The 22,355-nt window shown below is 39.7% G+C and overlaps 1 protein-coding gene across 1 annotated transcript in view; it reads right to left on the reverse strand.

Moving 5' to 3' along the window:
• The window catches only part of tenm4 (teneurin transmembrane protein 4), a 1,643,409-nt gene that overhangs the window by 494,354 nt on the left and 1,126,700 nt on the right, over positions 1-22,355 (reverse strand). Inside the window, exon 6 of the mRNA XM_059964502.1 lies at positions 9,375-9,650. Coding sequence (XP_059820485.1) covers positions 9,375-9,600 — 226 coding nt within the window. The 5' untranslated portion in view covers positions 9,601-9,650. The remainder of the gene's footprint in view (positions 1-9,374; positions 9,651-22,355) is intronic.

Raw genomic sequence — 22,355 nt, forward strand, 5'->3', positions numbered from 1 at the left:
GGAGACGGGTTTGACAGAGTGAGGCAGAGGGTATGGCAGGCCCTCAGAAAGCTTTATCCACTCAAAGTGGACCCCAAAGCCTTAAAAGGGGATCCACTGGGAGACACTGAAAACCCAGCAGTCTACGTAGAAAACCAGTTGAAAAGGTGGAGACTGGAGACTGAGCAAGAGGTGGAGAATAGCTTATTTATGACCTCACTGTTCCGACATAGCATTTTGGATGCAATGCCCCCACAAGCAAAATCCAAACTGGAGGAAATGGTTGGGGCTGACGTCAATGACCCCACAAGAATTTAGAGACCACGTAGTCCATGCGGTTGAGAAATACCAGAAAGACAAACGAAGCTTGGCTGAGCAGCAGGAAGAGGTGCAAAGAAAGTTAATACAAATGCAGCTTAAAGAACTCAAAAAGAAGGAAAAAGAGAAAAGCAAAAAGATGCTGCCAGCAACCACCGGTCCGAGTACAGCCATTGAACTGGACAAAGCACTGCTATATGGGGGAACCGATCATACTGTAAGACGGGCTGGAAAACCCCATGCCAATAAACGTCTTTGGGGGAGCATTCCCACAAATGCCCTATCAGGAACAGACTAAATTCAAACAGCCCAGACAGGACTGGAAGTCCCAAGGAGGGGGACAGAGGAGCTATTGACAAAGGGGTCCAGTGAGGAAACAGGGGGAAAGAGAGGTAGAGAGATTGTGCTGGGAATGTAATCAGCCAGGTCACATAAGAAGAGATTGTCCATTTACACTATGGCCTGTCACACACCAGCAGGAACCGATAAGAAGGGAACTAAAGTTTAGCCAAGGACCAGCCCCCACAGGCCCAAGCGGACCTGTGAACCCCTAGGCGAGGTATTAGGGGTGCCCCGAGAACTTGAGTGGGAAGGGACATTACCCAATGATAACAAGGGAGGCAGACGAGGAACCCATTGTTCAGGTTATGTTAGAAGGGCAACTGACACCAACAATGATAGATACTGGAGCCACGTACACTTGCGTACAGCCACAGTATGCCCTTCACCTTCCCATGTCAGGAAAGTTTATTAAGACGGTAGGGTTCTCGGGGGAAAACACAGTTGACACAGTGCACGGCTCCAGTGCGGTTGAGAACGGGAAATAAAGAAATTGTTTTGCTGGTGCTAGTATTTAAAGGAACTCTAATTAATTTGTTAGTCAGAGATGCCTTATTGAAATTGGAATTAAAATTAGAATGCACCAGAAATGGGCTGAGTGTGGGAAGAGCAGGGGCTCAATTGATAGTGCGAGAAGACAAGAAGGCTAATGTCTTTTGGATAGGAGACATCGCAGATCAGATTCAGGAAACCTGGGAAAAATGGACAAAGGGCGTGCAGGCTATATTACCCGGGGCTGTAATGCCCAAATCTGAGCTACATTGTACAGTGATTTTTGACGAAACTCAGAACAGGGAATTAGAGGAGAGATGGCACCTAGAGGCATGTACCCAACAGCACCTGGAAGGGGAGGCTGTGATAATTGAAATGCAAGGGGCAGCTTTACAAGTTAAGTGGAACACCTTTTTAGAAAAATGGTACAGGATACCGGAGGCTGTGCCCCACGTAACGTTGTTGGTAAACATGGGATATCAGTCTAAAGACTTAGGACCCCTAGTTAAGAGTGCTGAAACGGTAACAGTGTGGAGGAAAATCACGCCAGAGATGTGGATATCAGAAGACAACAATTGCATTGAAATAATCGTAAGTGTAGATATGGTAGGGACAGTGAGAGAGGTCAAAATAACTCCCCAACCACACATGCCCTTGCTGGGAAAGGAAAGAGGCCAGCAGCAAGATAAAAGGTTAGATGAGTTGCCGTCTATTCTGTGGTCACAGCATGACACGGACGTAGGGAAAATAAGAACAGCGAGTCCAGTGGAAATAAGGCTGAAAAGGGGAGCAATTCCACCCAGGAGACCACCACAATACCCTCTAAGACCAGAAGCAGAAGAGGGAATAGTATCGACAGTGCAGGGGTTGCTTGAAATAGGAGTGCTTAAAAGAACAAACAGTCCATGCAATACCCCATTGCTGCCGGTCTTAAAAGTAGATAAATCTAAGTGGAGATTGGTGCATGATTTGCGAGCGGTAAATGATGTGGTAGAGGACTGGCCAGCGGTAGTCCCCAACCCACACACGCTTTTGACTAATGTTCCACCAGAAGCAAGTTACTTTTCAGTGATTGATTTGTGTTCGGCTTTCTTCAGCATTCCTCTAGCCGACCAGTGTCAGTATCTGTTTGCATTTACTTACAGAGGTGCTCAGTATACCTATACCAGAATGCCGCAAGGGTTTAAACATTCACCACATGTTTTTAATCAGGTGTTGAAGGCAGACCTAGAGGGTATGCCATTGGAAAGTACATTGTTACCGTATGTGGATGACCTGTTGATTTGCTCCCACAGTAAGGAACAGTGTGAGCAGGACACCATAACTCTGTTAGAGAAGCTAGTGCACGGAGTTCATAAAGTATCCAAAAAGAAACTGCAATTTTGCACGCAGCAAGTGGAATACTTAGGCAGGGTAATATCCAAGGGAGTGAAGGCGATAGTACCAGATCAGATTGAGGCAATAACTAAGGCCCCCAAACCCCAGGCTGTAGGGCAGATGATGACGTTTTTGGGAATGGCAGGGTACAGCTCAGATTGGATAGGAGAATATGCTGAGATTGTGGCACCTTTGAGAAAGATAATGAAAGAAGCCGGACATACAAATTTGAAGAACGACTTACAGTGGAATGGAGAGGCGGAGATAGCTTTCAATACTATTAAGCAGGAATTGCAGTCAGCACCAGTATTAGCTTTGCCTGACTATGAGAAGGTTTTTCATTTGTATGTATCTAACCGACAGGAGGGTTATGTCATAGCGGTTCTAACACAAGAGACAGGCACAGGAAAAGCAAAGCAGCCGATAGCATACTACAGTACGAGACTAGATGAGGTGGCTCAGGGGTATCCACCCTGTTATCAGGGATTGGCGGTGCTGTACTATGCATATGGAAAGGCATCATCGGTAACCCTGGGCTATCCTGTGACTCTGTACACACACCACAAAGTAGCAGAGTTGCTGGAAAGAGGGAAATTTGTGCTGACGCCAGCCAGGATAGCAGCGTATCAGATGCTATTGACATTTCTAGATATAACTATACAGAGATGCACTACCAGTAATATAGCCGATTATGTCCCTTTAGACTATGAAGGAGAACCCCATGATTGTGTAGGGAAAATGATGGCATTTGCCAAATTAAGAGCAGATTTACGGTCAGAACCACGAGAGGATGCAGATAAAAAGGTTCTGTTCGTAGATGGCTCTTGTTATGGGGACTATGATGGAAATCATGCAGGGTTCTCAGTCGTGTAGCAGGATCAGTCGAGCTATAAGATTATTAGGATGGAATCCTGTCCCCAACCGTGTTCCGCCCAACTAGCGGAAATCAAAGCCCTGACAGCTGCATGTGAAATGATGGAAGGTAAGACAGTAGACATCTATACTGATTCGGCATATGCTCATGGAGTATGCCATTTGTTCGGGGCAGTGTGGAAGCAGAGAGGTTTTAAAAAAAGTAGTGGAGATCCCATACAACATTGTCAGCAAATTCTAGACTTAATAAAAGCCATAATGAAACCTAAAGCATTGGCTATAGTAAAATGCCAGGCACATAAAAAGGGAAATGATGTAATAACAAAGGGAAATCAAGCTGTGAACGAGGCAGCCAGAAAAGCGTCTGGATGTACGTCAGCTGTAATTGCCCCCCAGGTAAGCCTAGCTCCAGAACCTGACGTAAAGGACCTAATTGAAATACAAGGTAAGGCAACTTTGGCAGAACAGACAATGTGGAGACGAAGGGGGGCCAAGCAGAACTCGGGAGGCTTGTGGAGCACGGAAGACGGTTTGTTGGTAGCGCCCACCCCTCTCCTGACGATTCTGATTTCAGAAGCCCATGGGATGGACCATTGTGCAAGGGGGGGGAGGAAATGATAAAGAAAATAAAGAAGGATGGTTTTTGATCACCTTATTTACAGGCTTCAGTGGACTTTGTCTTGTCACAGTGTGAGGTATGCACACAGAATAATGTTCGAAAGGGAATTACAACCCCAATAGGCCACATTCTTGTACCTGAAGGACCATTTAAACATCTAGTGATCGATTACGTAGACATGATAAAAACAGTGAGAGGGAAAAGATACATGCTGGTAGTAATTGATCGATTTAGCAGATGGGTGGAAGCGGTACCTTCAAGAGATCAAGCGGCAAAGACAGTGGTAAAATTTCTGACAAATGAAGTGATCCCAAGGTTTGGAATACCTACAGAAGTTAGCTCAGACAATGGTTCAGCTTTTATCCAGAAAGTGGTCAAACTGGTACTACAGGTGCTGAGGATAAAGCAAAGATTTGGATGTGTATACCACCCTCAGTCACAGGGCATGGTAGAGAGAATTAATAGAACCCTGAAAGCCAAACTAAACAAAATTTGTGCAGACACTAAACTTAATTGGGTCGATGCTTTACCGTTAGCATTGATGAGTTACCGCATGCAAACTAATCGAATCACATGCCTGACACCGTATGAGATGCTTACTGGGAGGCCCCTGCCAGTGCCCCAGTGGAGAGGGCCGTATAAGGGACCTAGTTTGGAACAATTGGAAATAGAATTGAAACAATACATGCAGCAGCTAACTATGATACATAGGTCAATTTATGCCCAGGAAAAACAGAAAGAGCCAGAGACCATACAAGGGGAAGGACCGATTAAAATAGACCAGGTTTACGTGCGAGTTTTTCGGAGAAAGTGGAACGAGCCAAGAAGGGAAGGGCCCTTTACGGTAACCAAGGTATCACCCACCATAGTTCAGGTAGAAGGCCGCTCCACCTGGTTTCATCTGAACCATTGCACGAAGGCAGTCCCACAAGGGCAATCAGGTGAAGTGTCCGAGGTAAGTGATGCAGAAGAGCAGTTAGCAGGAAACAGACAGGGGGAACAAGAAGCTGACACTGCATCACAGGAGTTTGATCAATTAGTAAGGGAGATTTTTGATTCTGAGGACGGGCCTGAAGACCCTCAGGATGTGGTGGTGGATAGTAGGGCTTCTTCAGATAATGGGGATGAGCTGGGAACGTCCAGTCATGCCCCTGGGGACAAAGCACCCACATACTCCAGTGCAGACTTGGGAACCATTAGTGGGGCAGATATGGAATGGGACTAGTAACCTACAGAAAAGAAGTAAGAGGAGCACAACACTTACCTCCTCGCCATGGTTAAGGACACGTACTAATCAGTGGTATCAATGGGCAACTTACATGGCAGGAATGATGAAGAGACAGAATTGTTACCTCTGCTCAAGGGAAAGCCCCACTCAGCATGTAGTTCCCATGTGTATTAACTCCTCCACTTGCACGCAGTGGCGAAGAGAGCACAGGGAACAATGCAAACTACAGTGTCCAGGTCTGGTTAGGGCTTGTTTCATGAGGATTTGCGTTAAAACAGATCCCTGCTATCAAAACTGTCTGAACAATGCACCAATGTGCCTCTATTGGTGTATGCTATATCAGGCTTCCTCGCAGTTTGATCAAAGCAAGCTTGCCTCTGAATGCAATTACAGCAGACCATGGGCTATGAGTAAAAGAAGCCAGACACCTACACTGCAACAGCTTATAATGCAGGACCATCTGAATTATGAATGTTTCATGCGGGTGGGCACTCACCCGGTTGGCCACTTCCGAGGCAACTGCACTCAGACGTGGGATGTAACCCCAGGTAAAAGACACTTGACGGGTTCCCCTCCTCCTGAGGGTGCAATGGACTCTCAGACTATCTCATTAGCAGACACTTGGTGGCTGTGTGGACAGGAAGGTGGTCTGAGATCTACGCTCCCCCTCAGGTGGGCAGGAACATGTACGCGTGTCATGCTGCTTCAGGAAGTTATAATGTCCCCTGAAGTACAGTCCAATGCTAACTTCCCTGAGCAGCGGACTCTGCTACAGCAGAAGAGAAAATATGACCCTGACCCGACAATCCGGATTGACAGCATATGGCAGCCGAGAGGTATACCTAACGAATTCAAGGCATGAAATGAGATTGCTGCAGGCTGGGAAGCTATCATACCTGTGATGGGGGTAAGCAAAAATGTTGAATGGATAAACTATATACTATAATCAACAGAGATTAATCAACTACATCAATGATGCACTGGAGGCCTTAGGGCAACAGCTAGGTGCAACTAGCAGGATGGTGTGGCAAAACAGACAGGTACTGGTTTGGCTTTTGGCAGAAAAAGGGTGTGTGTGTGTGTGTAATGTTTGGAGAACAATGCTGCACTTTCATACCGAACAATACTAGCCCAGAAGGGTCTTTCACCAGAGTAATGAATAAATTAAAGAATCTGCGAACGGAGGTCAAACAGAATGCAGGGTTCGGACATCAGTTTTTTGATTGGTTAGAAAGTAGACTCAGAGGATGGGGAGCATGGCTGACTAAAATAGCAATAACTGTCAGTATTGTATTGTTGAGCTGTGCGTTTGTGCTGTGCTGTTTTCTTCCTTGTCTCAAATCTCTTGTAGTGCGTGCTGCAACCAAACAATTTTCGATGCTTGTGGCAATTACTGAAGCAAGCTTAGTGGAGAAAGAAACACCGAAAATGTATTGTTACAGCCTACAACACCTGCAGGATGAACAAGAGCAAAATGACAGTGTGGGAGTAGATTGTAAGGGCTTCTGAGTCTTTTTCCCTGTCTCAGGTACAGAGGGACAGGTTTTTGGCTTAGCGGCCCAGGGTAACAGGGAGAAAATACTTTGAGGTTTTGGCGCAGAAAATTATAGTTTAACCCGAGATTTGGGAATAAATGCTTGAGTTTATTGGGGCTTTTGTGCGCGAACTCTTAGTCTTTTCTCTGTGTGAGACCCTCTGGATCTCAAAGGGGGGATATATTGGAGTATAAAAGTTGTATTATTTGCTGTGTAACCAAAACTATGTAGTCAGCCTGCTGTGCATGTAACTAAAATGAAATCCTAGGAATGTAAAAGACAATAGTGTGTTAATGAGAGGTAGCTAAAGAGATGTAGTCAGCTTTGAAACTTGCTATTTGCTATGCATGTACCCAATTTAGCAGGAGAATGAAGTATTAAGAATGTAAACTTGGTATTTGCCAGAGAATGAAATCTTAGGAATGTAAAAGACAATGGTGTGTTAATGAGAGGTAGTTAAGAGATGTAGATTAGAACATAATTAAGTCAATGGGGCATACGTGTGGTACATGTGAAACTGGACCAGGAGATTGATATAAAAAATGCCGTGTCCGGGGATCGGTGGGCAATCAGCGACTAGCTCAATGACTGTCAAAGCTTTGATTTGCAAATTAAAGTTTAACCCTTCTTGAAGAATCTTCTGTGTCTCTTGGCCATTTCTGGGTTACGAGAAACCACGACACCAGCTCTACAAACATGCCATGCAATCAGGTCAAAGCATGTCTACACCCTCATACACTGGCTCTCTAGCCCTTTACAGCCTGAAGATTTTCAACTTCTGTCTTAAATATTATTGATGTTGGCAGCATGGTAGTGCAGCAGTTAGTTCAGCACCAGAGATCGGCAATCAGGGATCAATTCTTGCTGCTGTCTGGAAAGGCTTTGTACGTTCTCCCCATGACCATGTGGGTTTCCTCTGGGTACTCTGGTTTCCTCCCACAGTCCAAAGAGCTACAGTTTAGGTTTTATAAGCTGAGGACATGTTATGTTGGTGCCAGAAACATGACAACACTTGCAGGCTGCCTTCAGCACACCCTCAGATTGTGTTGGTCATCGACACAAATGGCGCATTTCATTGTTTTGATGTACGTGTGACAAATAAAGCTAATCTTTAAAAAAAAATCTTCAAAATATTAGTTATTGAGCCTCTATCCATTGTTGTTGTGGGATCAGGTTCATATTCCTCTGATATTTGAGTGAAAAATGTTTCCTTCCGATAACCTGTCTCTGAAATCCTGTGTGCTAAACCCTCCTTTAATGTAATTATTTCCTATATATTTGGTAACCTCCTCTAAATATTGCTAAATCCTCAATGAAATTATGCTTCAACTTTCTGTATACCAGATGCAACTGTAATTTATATTCAAGTTAATTTGTATTGCATTTCTTTCAAATAGCAATAAATCCATCTTCCTTAGAGTTACCCAGAAGTATTGTGTATTCAGAGCTTTGAACTGATATAAACAAAAAAATCCCTTTCACTTTTTCTTTCATCACCTAATGATGCTAGTATTTCCTTCAATGAAATTCTCTTTTTTGTCATGAACTACCTTGTTTCTGTGAATAGTGTACAAGATGTTTCATTCCCCTTGGAGTTCCACCAATGCCAGCTATTTAGCCACATAAAAAAAAAACTCTAATCTATTCAGTTTTATCCAGAATGGACAATCTCATATTTTCCTGTCGTGAAATCCATCTGTGACAGATTTACCCACTCACATCATCCATCAACGTCTCTTTGCAATTTTATGCTCCAATCGACACTACTTACTATGCCACCAATCTTTGTGTCAAAGGCAAACTTGAATATATGGTCCTTTATCACATAGCCATTTATAAATATTTTCATTTGACCTGCATCTGCTTTTAAAGGCCCCATGTTACCTATTACTGCACTTTTTATTATTATTCTACATTAATCTTGATATCTCTTTTCTCTTTTTACAGTTATACCTATTTTATTATACTGCAACTCCAATTAATTAATTCACCTGAGTTTGTATTAACTTAAAGATTGATCTCTCCCGATTATGTCACCAACCCACCATTAGTCCATCTAAGCAAATCTGATCTTTATTCTGCATTCTGTCCCGCACACTTTTCACTGACAAGTCCTATTTGCACCTTTTACAATATTGGTTTCAGATCTTTCCAAAATCAACACACATTAGAGTGATGTCTACTCCAGCCTTACTTTATCCATGCTTTCATTCACTTTGCTCCATAACTTTGCAGTCAACATGCCTCAATTCTCTAGTATTCTTTTTAAATAAATTCCCCCCCTTCCCTTTAAGCATCTCCTTTCTTGGCATATTCTGCACCTTTAATCCTTTGTCCTGCTTGAAACTACTTCACCTCTTTTGTAATTTAGTCCCAATTTATTTTATACCAGGGACTGCAGTTGAAATGCTTGTTTCTATAATGGATGCATGAAGGGATTTTCTGATTGGGGTGTAGCTACTGTGTTACTTTTAACTGAGAAACATATTGGGCTATGTACCTCATTTTCTACAGTCTTTGTTCTTGTGATGTTATTGTTTCTCTTAACTGGCTGCTTTCATTCTTTATGTTTGCACTTAGCAGTAAACAAAAATAAAAACAAAATGTAAAGTACCTGGTCTGCAGTATTCATCTGATTCCTGATGAACTGCTTCTTTGACACGGCTGCTATAGGCCAGCCTTGGGTCCTGGTCGTAGGCTTTCAGCGTTTCACTGGAGCTGTAGGACTTGTGAGGCATTTTGATGTCTTCGCTTTCCACTGAAGAACTGGTGTATCGCCGCTCTTTTTCACGCCTATTTTTAGTTAAAGATCGGTAAGGTTTCCGTTCTTTTATATCCATGGTTTCACTGACTGACTTCTCAACATCAATAATTAGCTGTGAAGGATATTCTGCAAGAAAGATCAAAACATATAAGGTCAACAGAGAGTCCTAAGACTTACATGGATGTTCAAACAGATTATTATCAGAAAAACGGGTTGGTTAAGTCCTTTCCTCTTTATGAATGGGTTTGTTTCTTCTTCTATTATTAAAGACACACACTTTTATGTTAGGTGTGGGGATTCTCATCGAGTGCTCTGATTGTGTACAGTGAGCTTTCTGCCGTCCATCGTAGAGCAAGCAATTACGTATTTCTTTTCTGTTTTTGCTGGAGACTTCTTTACAAAAGGCAAATTAATTCAAAAATCAATCTACAAACAGACGAATTGCATGACAGTGATTATATGGGCTTCCCCACTGTTGTAGACATAATGCTGCTTCCTCATTTCCTGACGGATAAAATTATTTACTGGTGATCCTGGGAAAGAATTCATGAATATTATTGTTATGGCACCAGCCACTTGATTTATGCTGACATGGGAAATCCTTAAGGCCCTGCAGAAACACTTATTAATATGCATTCTCACATTATAAATGAACTTCATCCATGCCTGCTGAATAGTAAATGTGTGGCCAAGGATGGAAGCAGCATTTAAAGGGCACTCCAAAAATACTTTCTTTTTTCAATCTTTATTATTATTAATAATATGAACAAAATACAATTGATATATTGATAAAGGGATTACAAACATACAAATTCCCATTGCACATTAAAGAATACATAAGCAATGATTACAGTATAAATGAGTTTTCCCAAAACATGAACCATACAGTATATGTATGAACAAGGTAAATCTAGGTATTTCATAATATATAATATATAAAAAAACAGAAAAAAGAAAAAAAATGTTATGCAAAAATAACTAAACTACTAATCTAATAGCTAATAAAGAAGAAAAAAAGCAAAAAAAGAAGGAAAAACTAGAAAAAGAAAAAAAAGGGCTGTTTATAATATCTCACAAGAATACATAATCATCAGTGTCATCAACTCCGATCCTCTCAACATAAATAAGATTAAAGAAAATCAAATAAGCTTGGAACAGGGTCATATTACATCATATGAAAAGATTGAATAAATGGTCTCCATATCTTTTCAAATTTAATATAAGTATCAAATACACCACTTCTAATTTTTTCTAAATTTAAACATAACATAGTTTGAGAAAACCAATGAAATACAGTGGGAGGATTAATTTCCTTGCAATTCAGCAAAATAGATCTTCTAGCCATCAGGGTGAGAAATGCAATCATTCGACAGGCAGAAGAAGATAAATGAAGTGAGTCCATCATTGGTAAACCAAAAATTGCGGTGATAGGATGGGGTTGTAAATCGATGTTCAATACCGCAGAGATAATATCAAAAATATCTTTCCAATATTTTTTCAAAAGCGGACATGACCAAAACATATGAATTAAAGACGCAGTTTCAAATTGACATCTATCACAAATAGGATTTATATAAGAGTAAAAATGAGCTAATTTATCCTTGGACATATGGGCCCTATGTACGACCTTAAACTGTATTAATGAATGTTTGGCACATATAGATGATGTATTAACTAATTGAAGAATTCTATCCCAATTCTCAATAGGAATAATAAGATTAATTGATTTCCCAATCATTTTTTGTCTTATAAAGGGGCTCTGAACGTATCTTCATAATTATATTATAAAGTTTTGATATAAGTCCTTTTTGAAATGTGTTTAATTCAAACAAACTCTCCAAAATATCTGAAGACACAATATTTGGAAACGTAAGAAGTACAGTACTTAAAAAGTGCCTAATCTGTAAATATCTAAAAAAATGAAATCTAGGCAAATTATATTTATTAGATAATTGCTCAAAAGACACAAATCAATTGTCCAAAAATAAATCAGAAAATCTTAGTAATCCCTTAGTTTTCCAAGCCAAATAAGCTTGATCTATAATTGAAGGGTGGAAAAAGCAATTAGATACAATAGGAATATTTAAAACGAATTGAGTCAACCCGAAAAATTCCCAAAATTGAAACCATATACGTAAAGTATGTTTAACTATTGGGTTGTCAATTCATTTTGGCAATTTAGAAAGAGCAAAAGGGAAAGAAGTCCTTAAAATAGAACCCAGAGCATAACCTGGTACCGATTTAATGTCCAAACTCACCCAATGAGGGCCAAAAGATCCATCCCATTCTTTCAACCAACATAACAAATATCTAATATTAACTGCCCAATAATAATATCTGAAATTAGGTAATGCTAACCCACCTTCCTTCTTTGTCTTCTGTAAGTATATTTTACCTAACCTGGGATTTTTATTCTGCCATATATATGAGGAAATTTTTGAATCAACATTAGTAAAAAAAGATTTCGGAATAAAAATTGGTACCGCTTGAAAAATATATAAAAACTTAGGTAAAATAACCATCTTAATAGCATTAATCCTACCTATCAGAGATAAAGATAATGGTGACCACTTAGTAAACAAGCCTTTAATCTGATCAATTAAGGGTAGAAAATTAAACCTAAATAATTCTTTATGGTTTTTTGTGATCTTAATCCCTAAGTAAATAAACGAGTCATTAACTGTTAAAAGGTAAATTTCCATAAATTGGGACCTGTCTATTCAAAGGAAACAATTCAGTCTTATTAAGATTTAACTTATACCCAGAAATCTCACTAAATTGAGCCAACAATGATAGAACTGCTGGAATAGATTTCTCAGGGTTAGAAATGAATAATAATAAATCATCTGCATACAAAGATAACTTGTGAATATCTGTCCCACGATTAATACCCGAAATATCCTGTGATTCTCTGATGGCAATTGCCAAAGGTTCTAAAGCAATGTTAAATAGTAATGGGCTAAGAGGACAACCTTGTCTAGTGCTCCGAAATAAATGAAAAAAGGGAGATCTTTGATTATTAGTAAACACCGAGGCTACTGGAGTGTGATAAATCAGTTTAATCCAGGAAATGAATGTCGGACTAAAATTAAACTTCTCCAACACATTAAATAATAAGGCCATTCAACTCTATCAAATGCTTTTTCCGCATCTAATGAAATAACACATTCTGAAGTACTATGTGAAGGAGTATAAACAATATTCAGTAATCTCCTAACATTGAAAAAAGAATAGCGATTTTTAATAAAACCGGTTTGATCTTCCGAAATGATTTGAGGTAATACCTTCTCCAACCTGGATGCCAGTAACTTGGAAAAGATCTTGGAATCTACATTCAATAAAGATATTGGTCTATAGGATGCACAGTCAGTAGGGTCTTTATCTTTCTTCAGTATTTATATTCTTTTTTTTACAACTAATTATATTAAGAAGAGTGGTTTTAGTATAGTGATTATAGTTTTTAAAGGGGGTGGTTTTTTTTTATATATATCCTTTATATACGGAGTGGTGTTCCACTGATATAGGGGTAGAATTAGTATCATTTTTTGCTTTTTCTAGCCATATTTTGGCTTTTTTTTTCTTTTTCTTGTGTGGGTGGGGGTGGTCTGTTTTCTAACTCCATTTTTCTTTTACCAGTTTGTTTTAGTTTTTTCATTTGGGCTGTTTTTGAACTTCAAATATGTCTACAATGTCGTCACTTCCCGGTCCGCTCTTTATTTTTGTTCCTCTTCCGGGTGCATGAGTTTTTAATTTGGTTAACCCTGTTTATACCAAAGGGTTGATTTTAGAATTATGGCTCAGACCATTAATTTTGTGTCTTGGAATACTAATGGTTTAAACCATACGATTAAACGAAAGAAGATTTTCAAAGTATTCCAAAGACTTAATGCTCATATCATTTATGTACAAGAAACTCATGTGAGGAAGGAGGACAAATATCGCTTTTTTAGGTCTTGGCGGGGTCAACAGTATCATTCGAATTTGAATGCCAAAGTAAAGGGAGTTTCAATTTTTATTGACTCCTCTATTGCATTTGTTCAACACGATATCTTTTCGGATCCGAATGGTAGATTTTCGTTAATTACGGGTTTACTTTGTAATAAAAAGGTTGCTATGGTTAATGTTTACGCTCCAAATGTGGATTGTCCTGATTTTTTTAAGTCCTTATTTACTTCTTTACCTAATCTAAATGAATATAAGTTAATAATGGGTGGTGACTTTAATTGTTGTTTAAATCCTTTGATGGATAAGTCTATATCTATTCAGACTTTACCCAATAAGTCGGCCACTTGTATTAACTCCTTTTTGACTGATAATGGAGTTTTTGATATTTGGAGATTTCGGCATCCTAACGACAAAGAGTTTTCTTTTTTCTCACGTGTTTATTATTCTTATTCGAGAATTGATTATTTTTTTATTGACTCTTGTTTTATTCCATCGGTAATTGGTTGTAATTATGATATTATAGCTATCTCTGACCATGCTCCATTAAAACTTTCTATTAAATTTACGGATACAGCTTCTAATGTTAGACAATGGCGATTTGACTCTACCTTACTGCAAGATCCGGACTTTATTAAAATTATGAAGGAACAGATCGATTTCTTCTTTTCAACTAATTCAACGGATGATATTTCTTGCGGAACACTTTGGCACACTTTTAAAGCGTATATATGTGGACAGATTATCTCTTACTCTGTTGGTCTGAGAAAACGCATTAAGAAGGAAACTCTTTTATTGGTTGATAAAATTAAAGAGATTGACAAGAAATATTCGATCACTCCTAGTAAGGAGCTTTACAAACAAAGGGTTGAACTTCAAATGGAACATAGTTTATTACTTACATCTCCGATTGAAAATCAATTAATGAAAACCAGATCTGATTTTTATATACATAATGATAAATCAGGTAAACTGTTAGCTAGTCAGTTGAAGAGTGCTTTGGTTAAATGTCAAATCACTAAGATTCGTCAGCAGAATGGGGATTTGACAGTTAACCATGATGAGATAAATAAGTCCTTTCAAGACTTTTATACCTCCCTGTATCAATCTGAATTCCCTCAGGATCGTAATACCATGTGTGATTTTCTTGGGAAATTGAATTTTCCAAAATTATCATCCGATGATCTTTCAATATTAGATACTCCTATTACGGACGCAGAAATCAAAGGGGTTATTTCCTCAATGAATTCTGGGAAAGCAGCAGGTCCAGATGGGTATACAGTAGAATTTTTAAAATGTTTTTCTGCTACTCTTTCTCCTTGGTTATGCAGGGTTTTTGAAGAAGCAATTAGATTGAGGAATTTGCCACAATCTTTTTATAGAGCTTCCATTTCTTTAATACTGAAGAAAGACAAAAATACTTGTCCATTCAGAACAGCATTGAACAAGTGGCCTAATGCTGAGTTTAACAGTAACTCACTATATATAATTGAGATTCAGCTGTGCAAGAGTTCCATGAAGGGAGAAATCTCTTCGATTTTAATGTAACTCTCAGGTAAAGAGATGTCTTTTTTTGACAATACCCTTTCCTTCTAGTGATTTCATTATCCTACCACGTTAAACTGACAAGTAATGATACTTACTGACACAACTGGAAACTAGGTTTAAGTAATTTTAAAGCAAATGCTATCCTTTTGGTAAATGGCTTCACTGAGTTTCAGCGGTCACAACATAATGTTCAGTTTACATGAAACTATGACACCCAAAGTGCTGACAGAGGGATAATAGATGATAAATTTATAATACTTCCTAGTTGCTGATAGCTGAAGTTAAAAATGAAAATAACTAGCTACCTACAGCTAGCAATTTAAAATAAAAGAGAATCAAAACCAATCAGATTGATGCAATTGTCTTTCCAACCATCACTCTAGATCAAAAACTCCTAACCTTTTTTGTGTCATGGAGCCTTACCATTTGCCGAGGGGTTCGTGGAATCAATTAATGGAAAGACTCCATGGCTGGGAAGCCCTACTCTAGATCAACCATTGGTTGTGCTTTTAGTACTGCTATAAGTGTTTATAAGCATTCCAAAAGCATAAAAATCTAAGAAATCTACACAAAACAGATCAAACTTCGGAGACACAATGTACTTCTGGGACAAAAGGGAATTCAGTTCTGGAGAGATTCAAACTTCCAGGCTGCAGAACATTAAGACCCAGCTGGATGTAGTATTGTCACTTACAACCTTTGTTAAATATGGTAATTTGTCATCCAATTTAACTGATTTTTTAAAAGAATAAAACACTGATTCTTCAGGAATCAGGTAATTGCTTGTCCTGGTCCCACTTGCTTGGCAGACAAATGTTAAACAACATCACGCTCCAAACAAGTGTCTGAAATACAAATTTTATGTACCCTCACTTATTTCATCACTCTTTCACATTGCAAAGACTTAAAGACCAAGACTAATCCTGAAAGCCACAAGGGATCTGTGGAATTGTGCGATGCTGCACAATCTGAAGGGTTATGGATATGGAACAGGACAAGCATCAAGAAAAAAATATTCCTTTCATATTCTGATTACTCATTTTCAGGCACAGTTTCTTTTTAAGAGGACATGGTCAGTTTTCTTCAGAAACAAACCTGCCAGAATTTGTAATCTGCTGTGCGTGTGCACGTGTGTATTACCACCTGTCTTTGCATGTGATCTTCACTGTAAGGAGATGGGAGATGGGAACGATGCAAAGATGAACTAGAAATTTACATAACAGATCAGGAATTCATATAGATATAGGACTTTAGATAGAAATAAGCTTTCACAACCAAAGATTCAGAATGTGCTTTTCCAATCCAATAAATGCCCTCATTGAGGGATCAGCTTTGGCAAGTGTGGGCAGTTTCAGGTTCCTGACTGATAACATCTCAGAGGATTTATCCTGGTCCCAACACATTGTTACAATCACTACAAAAGTCATGTCAGTGGCTCTCGTTCATGATGTCCTTGAGAAGATTTGGTATGTCACCATAGGCTTACAAATTTCCACAACTGTACAATGGAGGGCAGTACCTCAGTGTTGTATGGAGCCTCCAATGCACAGGATCACAAAAGACCACCTCCATTCCAGGCAAAACCCTACTCACCATCAATGGCATCTTCAGGAGGTGGTCTCCCAATTAATTATTTTACAACTGTTGGCCAGAAAGAGCGGCAGTCTACAAATCAGTGAATTCAAATGAATCAAGGACAGTGGAAGCAAACAGACCAATTGTCTTCATTCCTGCTGCGTGTTTGGGGATGGAGGCTGCCATTTTGTGAAATGACTCTGTTCTCCACGTGGTGAGCTTGACATGCTTGGCTTGATCAACGTTTTAAAGACACAATGATACTTTGGGTAAACTACTGGACTGGGGATCATTTGTTCTCTGGTTGAATGTAGCATGCAGGTTTGTGAATATTGGGCCTGGAGTGATTTGAGCTGGTTGCTGATTAAGAACAAAGAGCTATAAATTATTGACTATCACTTGGTGTGAAGAGGGCAATAAATGGAGCAAAGCCAATAGCAAGGTGTCAAAGATCAAACACATGACCTGTGGCCAATGACACTGGGATGCAATATTTGAATTGATATGAAATGGATATAATAGTGGATGCTTCGTTTGTGCTGGCAGCAGTAACTTCGAAGTATGACTATCACCAATACAAGCGCGAGTGACCCTGTGTGGAACACGTGGCCTGGCCAGCGTAGACTACTTTGTCAGGGCAACATCTTTGCTATTCTTTGACTATTCAGGATACTTAGCGGGTGTGCACATAAGGTATTTAGTGTATGAATTCACGTACTCATTAGTTTAAGCAATAAAGGTAATTGTTGAAAAATACAGATCTCTCTGTGCCTCATTGATCATTATTGTAAGTGGTAATACTTGCAACACTACCATCAGTGAGGAGGTACAGGAGTCTGAACACCTAACATTTTAAGAACAGCTTCTTCCCCTCCTCGTCAGATTTCTGAAAGGGTCATGAACCCATCAACGCTAACTTTTAATTTGTCCTTAACACTAGTTATTTGTTTTTGTAACATAATAGTTTTATATGTCTTGCACTGGCCTACTCCTGTAAAACAAATTTCATGACACAACAGTGATAATGGACCTGATTCTAATATCACTCCGATATTGGAAAGAACAGCTTTATTCCAAGTTATGTAATCTTCATAAACTTCCTGACTTAGATATGTTACAAATCTTCCTATGGTTCTTCCCAAGTTAAAAAGACTGAAGTAAGTAACAAAATGAATTCTGAACTTTGTGTTAGGAACTCTGTTACATTGCAATCCATAGTACTTTGGACCACATAAATATTGGGGCACGTGAACCTGAGGAGGAACATTTGAACCTTATAAAGTTCAAAGTAAATTTTATTATTAAAGTAAATATATGTTACCATATACAACCCCGAAGTTCATTTTTGGGCATACTCAACAAATCTGCAGAATAGTACCAATAACAGGATCAATGAAAGATCAACCAGAGTTCGGAAGACAACAAAATGTGCAAATGCAAACATAAATAAATAGCAATAAAAAACAAGAACACGAGATGATGCATCCTTGAAAGTGAATTCATTGGTTGTGGGAACTTTCCAATGGTGGGGCAAGTGAAATTGAGTGCTATTAACCCCTTTTGTTCAAGTACTTAATGCTTGAGGGGTAGTAACTGCTCTTGAACCTGGTGGTGTGAGAACTGAGGGACTTGTACCTTCTCAGTGCTAAAATCACTGCAGTCAGCCAATTCCTTCTGTTCATTATTCTTAACAAACCACAATGTCTGTCAAATTTAGCAATGACAGACTTGAGAGGAAAGGAGACCAAGGTAACATAAAAACATGTAGTCAATGACAGCAAAGCACTGAAACAATAACCAGTGCATTTGTCATTGAAGTTGCAAGTGATTTTAATAGGACTTTGAACATTCAGCTGAAGAATTCCTCACCAGTTTTGACAGTTGGGGTGACAGTAAATTGGGCCCATCTGTTTAACCAGTGGAGGAAGTACACAGATCACTGACAGTATGGTTAGGTTGGGTAATTCATAGACTAAATTAAGAGAGGAATGTATGAGATGGCTTCTTCTCAAAATATTCACCTATTATACCACCCCATCATTGTATTGAGGCAGCAGAACATTAACTCATCTGTTGCAAATAAACATCAAGAAAAAAATTAGATTGGACAGATGCTTTGAGAATTTATGCCAGGATTACCTAATTGGTCATCAATGCTCCAAATAAAAATCTACTCCAAACTTTATAAAGCAAAACATGCACTTGAATGCCAGAAGGTAGTATCATTAAATAAATCTTTGGCATAATTGTTTATTGTGCATGACACCATAATAGCCTAAAGGTAGCAGCTGGGTTAATTTTAGATAACATGGAAGAACTTATAAAGGACATAATATTAGAAAAGCTCAGAGGATTAAATGCAACCCAGTTGTCAGCAGCTGTTGGCCTGTAATCAAGAGCCTCAAACGAAGTGGCTGCAGAGAGAGTGGTCCAATTTGCTGCAATTTTTCAAAATTCACCAAGTTTGAGGAGGGTACGAGAAGATTGGAAAACAGCAAATGTGATTCTATTGTTCAAGAAGAGAGGAAGACAACAGGTGGGTAATTATAGGACAGCTAATTGAGTATCTAATGTGGACATAATGATGGACTCATTAAGTAAAGAGGAAAGGACAAAACATATAAGAAAGCTTAAATTCTTCGAAGATGGGAGATAGTCTCACAGAAAGGCGAGAGGTGGAAACAAGTAGAAGTAGTGTAATCAAATTTCCAAAAGACATTTGGAGAGTTTTGCATAAGAGGTGCATAAATTCAGAGTTCACGGCATTGAATCCCCTCTCGCCTGTCTATCTCTTCGCCCTGGTGCCAATTCTTCCTTTTCTCCCATGGTCCAACTTTCCTCTCCTATCAGATTCCTCCTTCTCCAGCCCTTTAACTTTCAAACCCACCTGGCCTCATCTTTCACCATCTAACTATCCTTCCCCTCCCCTCACCTTTTTATTCTACCATTTTCCTCTTTCCTTTCCAGTTCTGAAGAAGGGTCACAGCCTGAAAAGTCAACTCTTTATTCAATTCCATAGATGCTGCCTGACCTGTTGAGTTCCTCCAGCATTTTGTGTGTGTTTTACTATGAAAATCACAACAAGCTAGCAAGCAAGACCAATAAGTCAATAAGAAGGCAAACTGCATTTTGGTTTCATTCCAAAGGACATGGAGATTACGAATACAGAGGGTTTTTAGCAATTGTAATGGATGTCAGTGATGATACACTCAGAGTACTGCGCCACAGTTTTGGCCCCGTACCCTAAAAGGATATTATAGCAGCAATGGAAGCAGTCCAAAGGAGACTTACCAGGGATAAGATGGTTGGCCTATCAAGAGGTTGGTCTCCCTCTTGCTGAGGAATGAGTGATCCCTTGTTAGTGACAGATTGAGCCTGTGGCATGTTGAAGTGCTGGGTTATGGACTGTAGTTTTTTTGGGCTCCTGGGAGCTTGCTTGGTGGGTGATGGGCGCTGATGCTTCCTGCTAGTACAGGTGGGGTTCAGGGAAAGGCGTAGGGTTGATGCTTCGCTGCTGCTTGCCTGTGGGAGAGGGGTGGGGGGTTTCGGGGTTCTAAAACTTTCCTGTCATTCATTCTTTGGAGTTTTCTTCTGCTTCATGGACGTCGACAAAGAGTAAGACTGCATGTATACTGCATGCAGTCTCTGATATTAAATGGAACAATTAAACCACTGAAGAGAGGCAAAACAGCTTGGGTCTGTACTCAGTAGAGTTTAGAAAAATGATGAATGATGAATGGTTTTCATTCTTCCGAGAAGTTTGACATGGTACAGCAGTACTTTCACTGCTAGGTTGTCCTTCAACAAGGAACATACTTACAAGGGGGTGCTTGTTTACAAAGATGTAGAGTAAAAATTTCTTCTCAAAAGGGTAGTAAATCTCTGGAATTCTTTGTCCCACGGGGCTATGGAAGCTAGATCACTAGAGGTGTGTAAGGCAAATGCAGATACACTTTTGAAAGATCAGGTCATTGAAGCTATGGGAATCTGGTGAAGAAGAGATGCTGAGGCCCCGGGTAGGTCAGAAGCTATCATACTGAATTATTCGGTATGCTCAGGGGTCAGATAGTCTAGTCTTTCTCCCATTTCCTTTATTCTTTTGTGTCCATCACTTTCCTCAGCAGAAACTTAACTTGCAGGGCAGTTGCTGGTTGGGAGGAAGAGAGGAGAAGGACTCTGAGTGGGAAGTCATGCTTACCCAGCTCTTTTAAGGGGAATCATTCTCCAAGAATCTTAGCAAGTAAGTATGTGTGGTTAATCCATGTATTAAAAAGGAGGTCTTCACTAATATCTGCCACTTACAATAGCCACAACTCCTATTTCATGGAGTAATGAGAACCGGAAGTTACTGCTAATGACATGCAAATTTATGTATCATGCTCCTGGAGCGGGAGATGTTTGCAACATCATTCAGCTGATGACTACAGCAGGTGAACACAGCGTATGGGGTTTTAAGGATTGCAGGTTCTTTATGGTTTGGGGTAGCATTGCTCTATGGCAATTTAGAGATGAAACTCACCCAGAAAAATTGTACTCTTTCAATACCTAGCTAACGTTTAACTACAGACAGTACATCACGTACATGCATTAACGCCCACTGAGTAACAAGGGCTACCTGGTGGCAAACTGACTTCTGACCCTGATGTCTTTTACACTGTTTGGAATGATGCGGCCGTAACCATTACCTTTTATCAGCCAGAGCCTCCAGTTGTGTGGCAGCACTTCTTGCAAAGTAACACGTCAGCATATCAGCGATTGTCATGCAGTGATTTTGAACGATTCGGATTGCCTGAATATCATGCAATCAGTGATGGCTGAAAGCTGGCAGTGTATAGAAGATGTAAAGTGTGGATATAAATCTTGTCACAGTGCTAAATGTCTGAGCACATGCTGAAGCATATGAATACTCATTTCAAGTCCTGATAGATACAGAGCATGGTCAGTAAGCCTCAACAATCCTCGATTCATACTTAACACAATAAGCTCTGGTCTGCTTAAGCAGCATTAGTGAGTGAGTCACATCATCCATGCACTTGATACAACATTTTAGAAACAAGCCATCAACTACAGGCTCCAAATTGGAACAGAATTCCAAAAAACAACTGAGGAGGATGTTCTCAAAGTCATGATCTCAGAGACTAAAAACTGAATTCTTGTCATGTGATTACTTAAAATAAAGAAAAGCACCTGGGAAGGCATTGAACCCCACAAGTTTCACTTGGAGGCCTTGTGCAAACAGCGGAGGCACTACACATTGCACTAAACTCCTCACCTACCCTCCCAGACAAGCCCCACTTACCCCACCTGTGGCAGAGTCCATAGATCCCACAGCAAACACTTCAATCACTTGACAGCTAAAAGAGCCAAAGTGATCCTTGACCCAATGGTCTGTCAAAGAGGAAGGAGGTAACGGGATACAACATTTGAAGAATGTTCACCATCCTTGACCCTCCTTGTTTGCAAAATTACTGATCTCTCTGCATCACTGTATGCAGGGCATCCCTGTTGATTGCACACTATGATCTCTTCCCTCTGATATCTCAGCATCTCTAGAAGGTTTCATGGAACTTGTGGCAAGACATCCCTCCTGCTCCATCTCTCTCAACATAGCTTCCCATTCCACAACAGAAAATAAAAGTGTGATATCTCCAATATTCTTACATGCATCCCAATTTAAGATTCTGTTCAATAAACAACTACTATCACTTGCCGCTCAATAACTCACTTCCTGTTTGTCCTCTTGCAACTGGGCTTCCTATTGATGTG

Source organism: Hypanus sabinus, chromosome 3, assembly GCF_030144855.1.
Source record: "Hypanus sabinus isolate sHypSab1 chromosome 3, sHypSab1.hap1, whole genome shotgun sequence".
Lineage (NCBI taxonomy): Eukaryota > Metazoa > Chordata > Chondrichthyes > Myliobatiformes > Dasyatidae > Hypanus > Hypanus sabinus.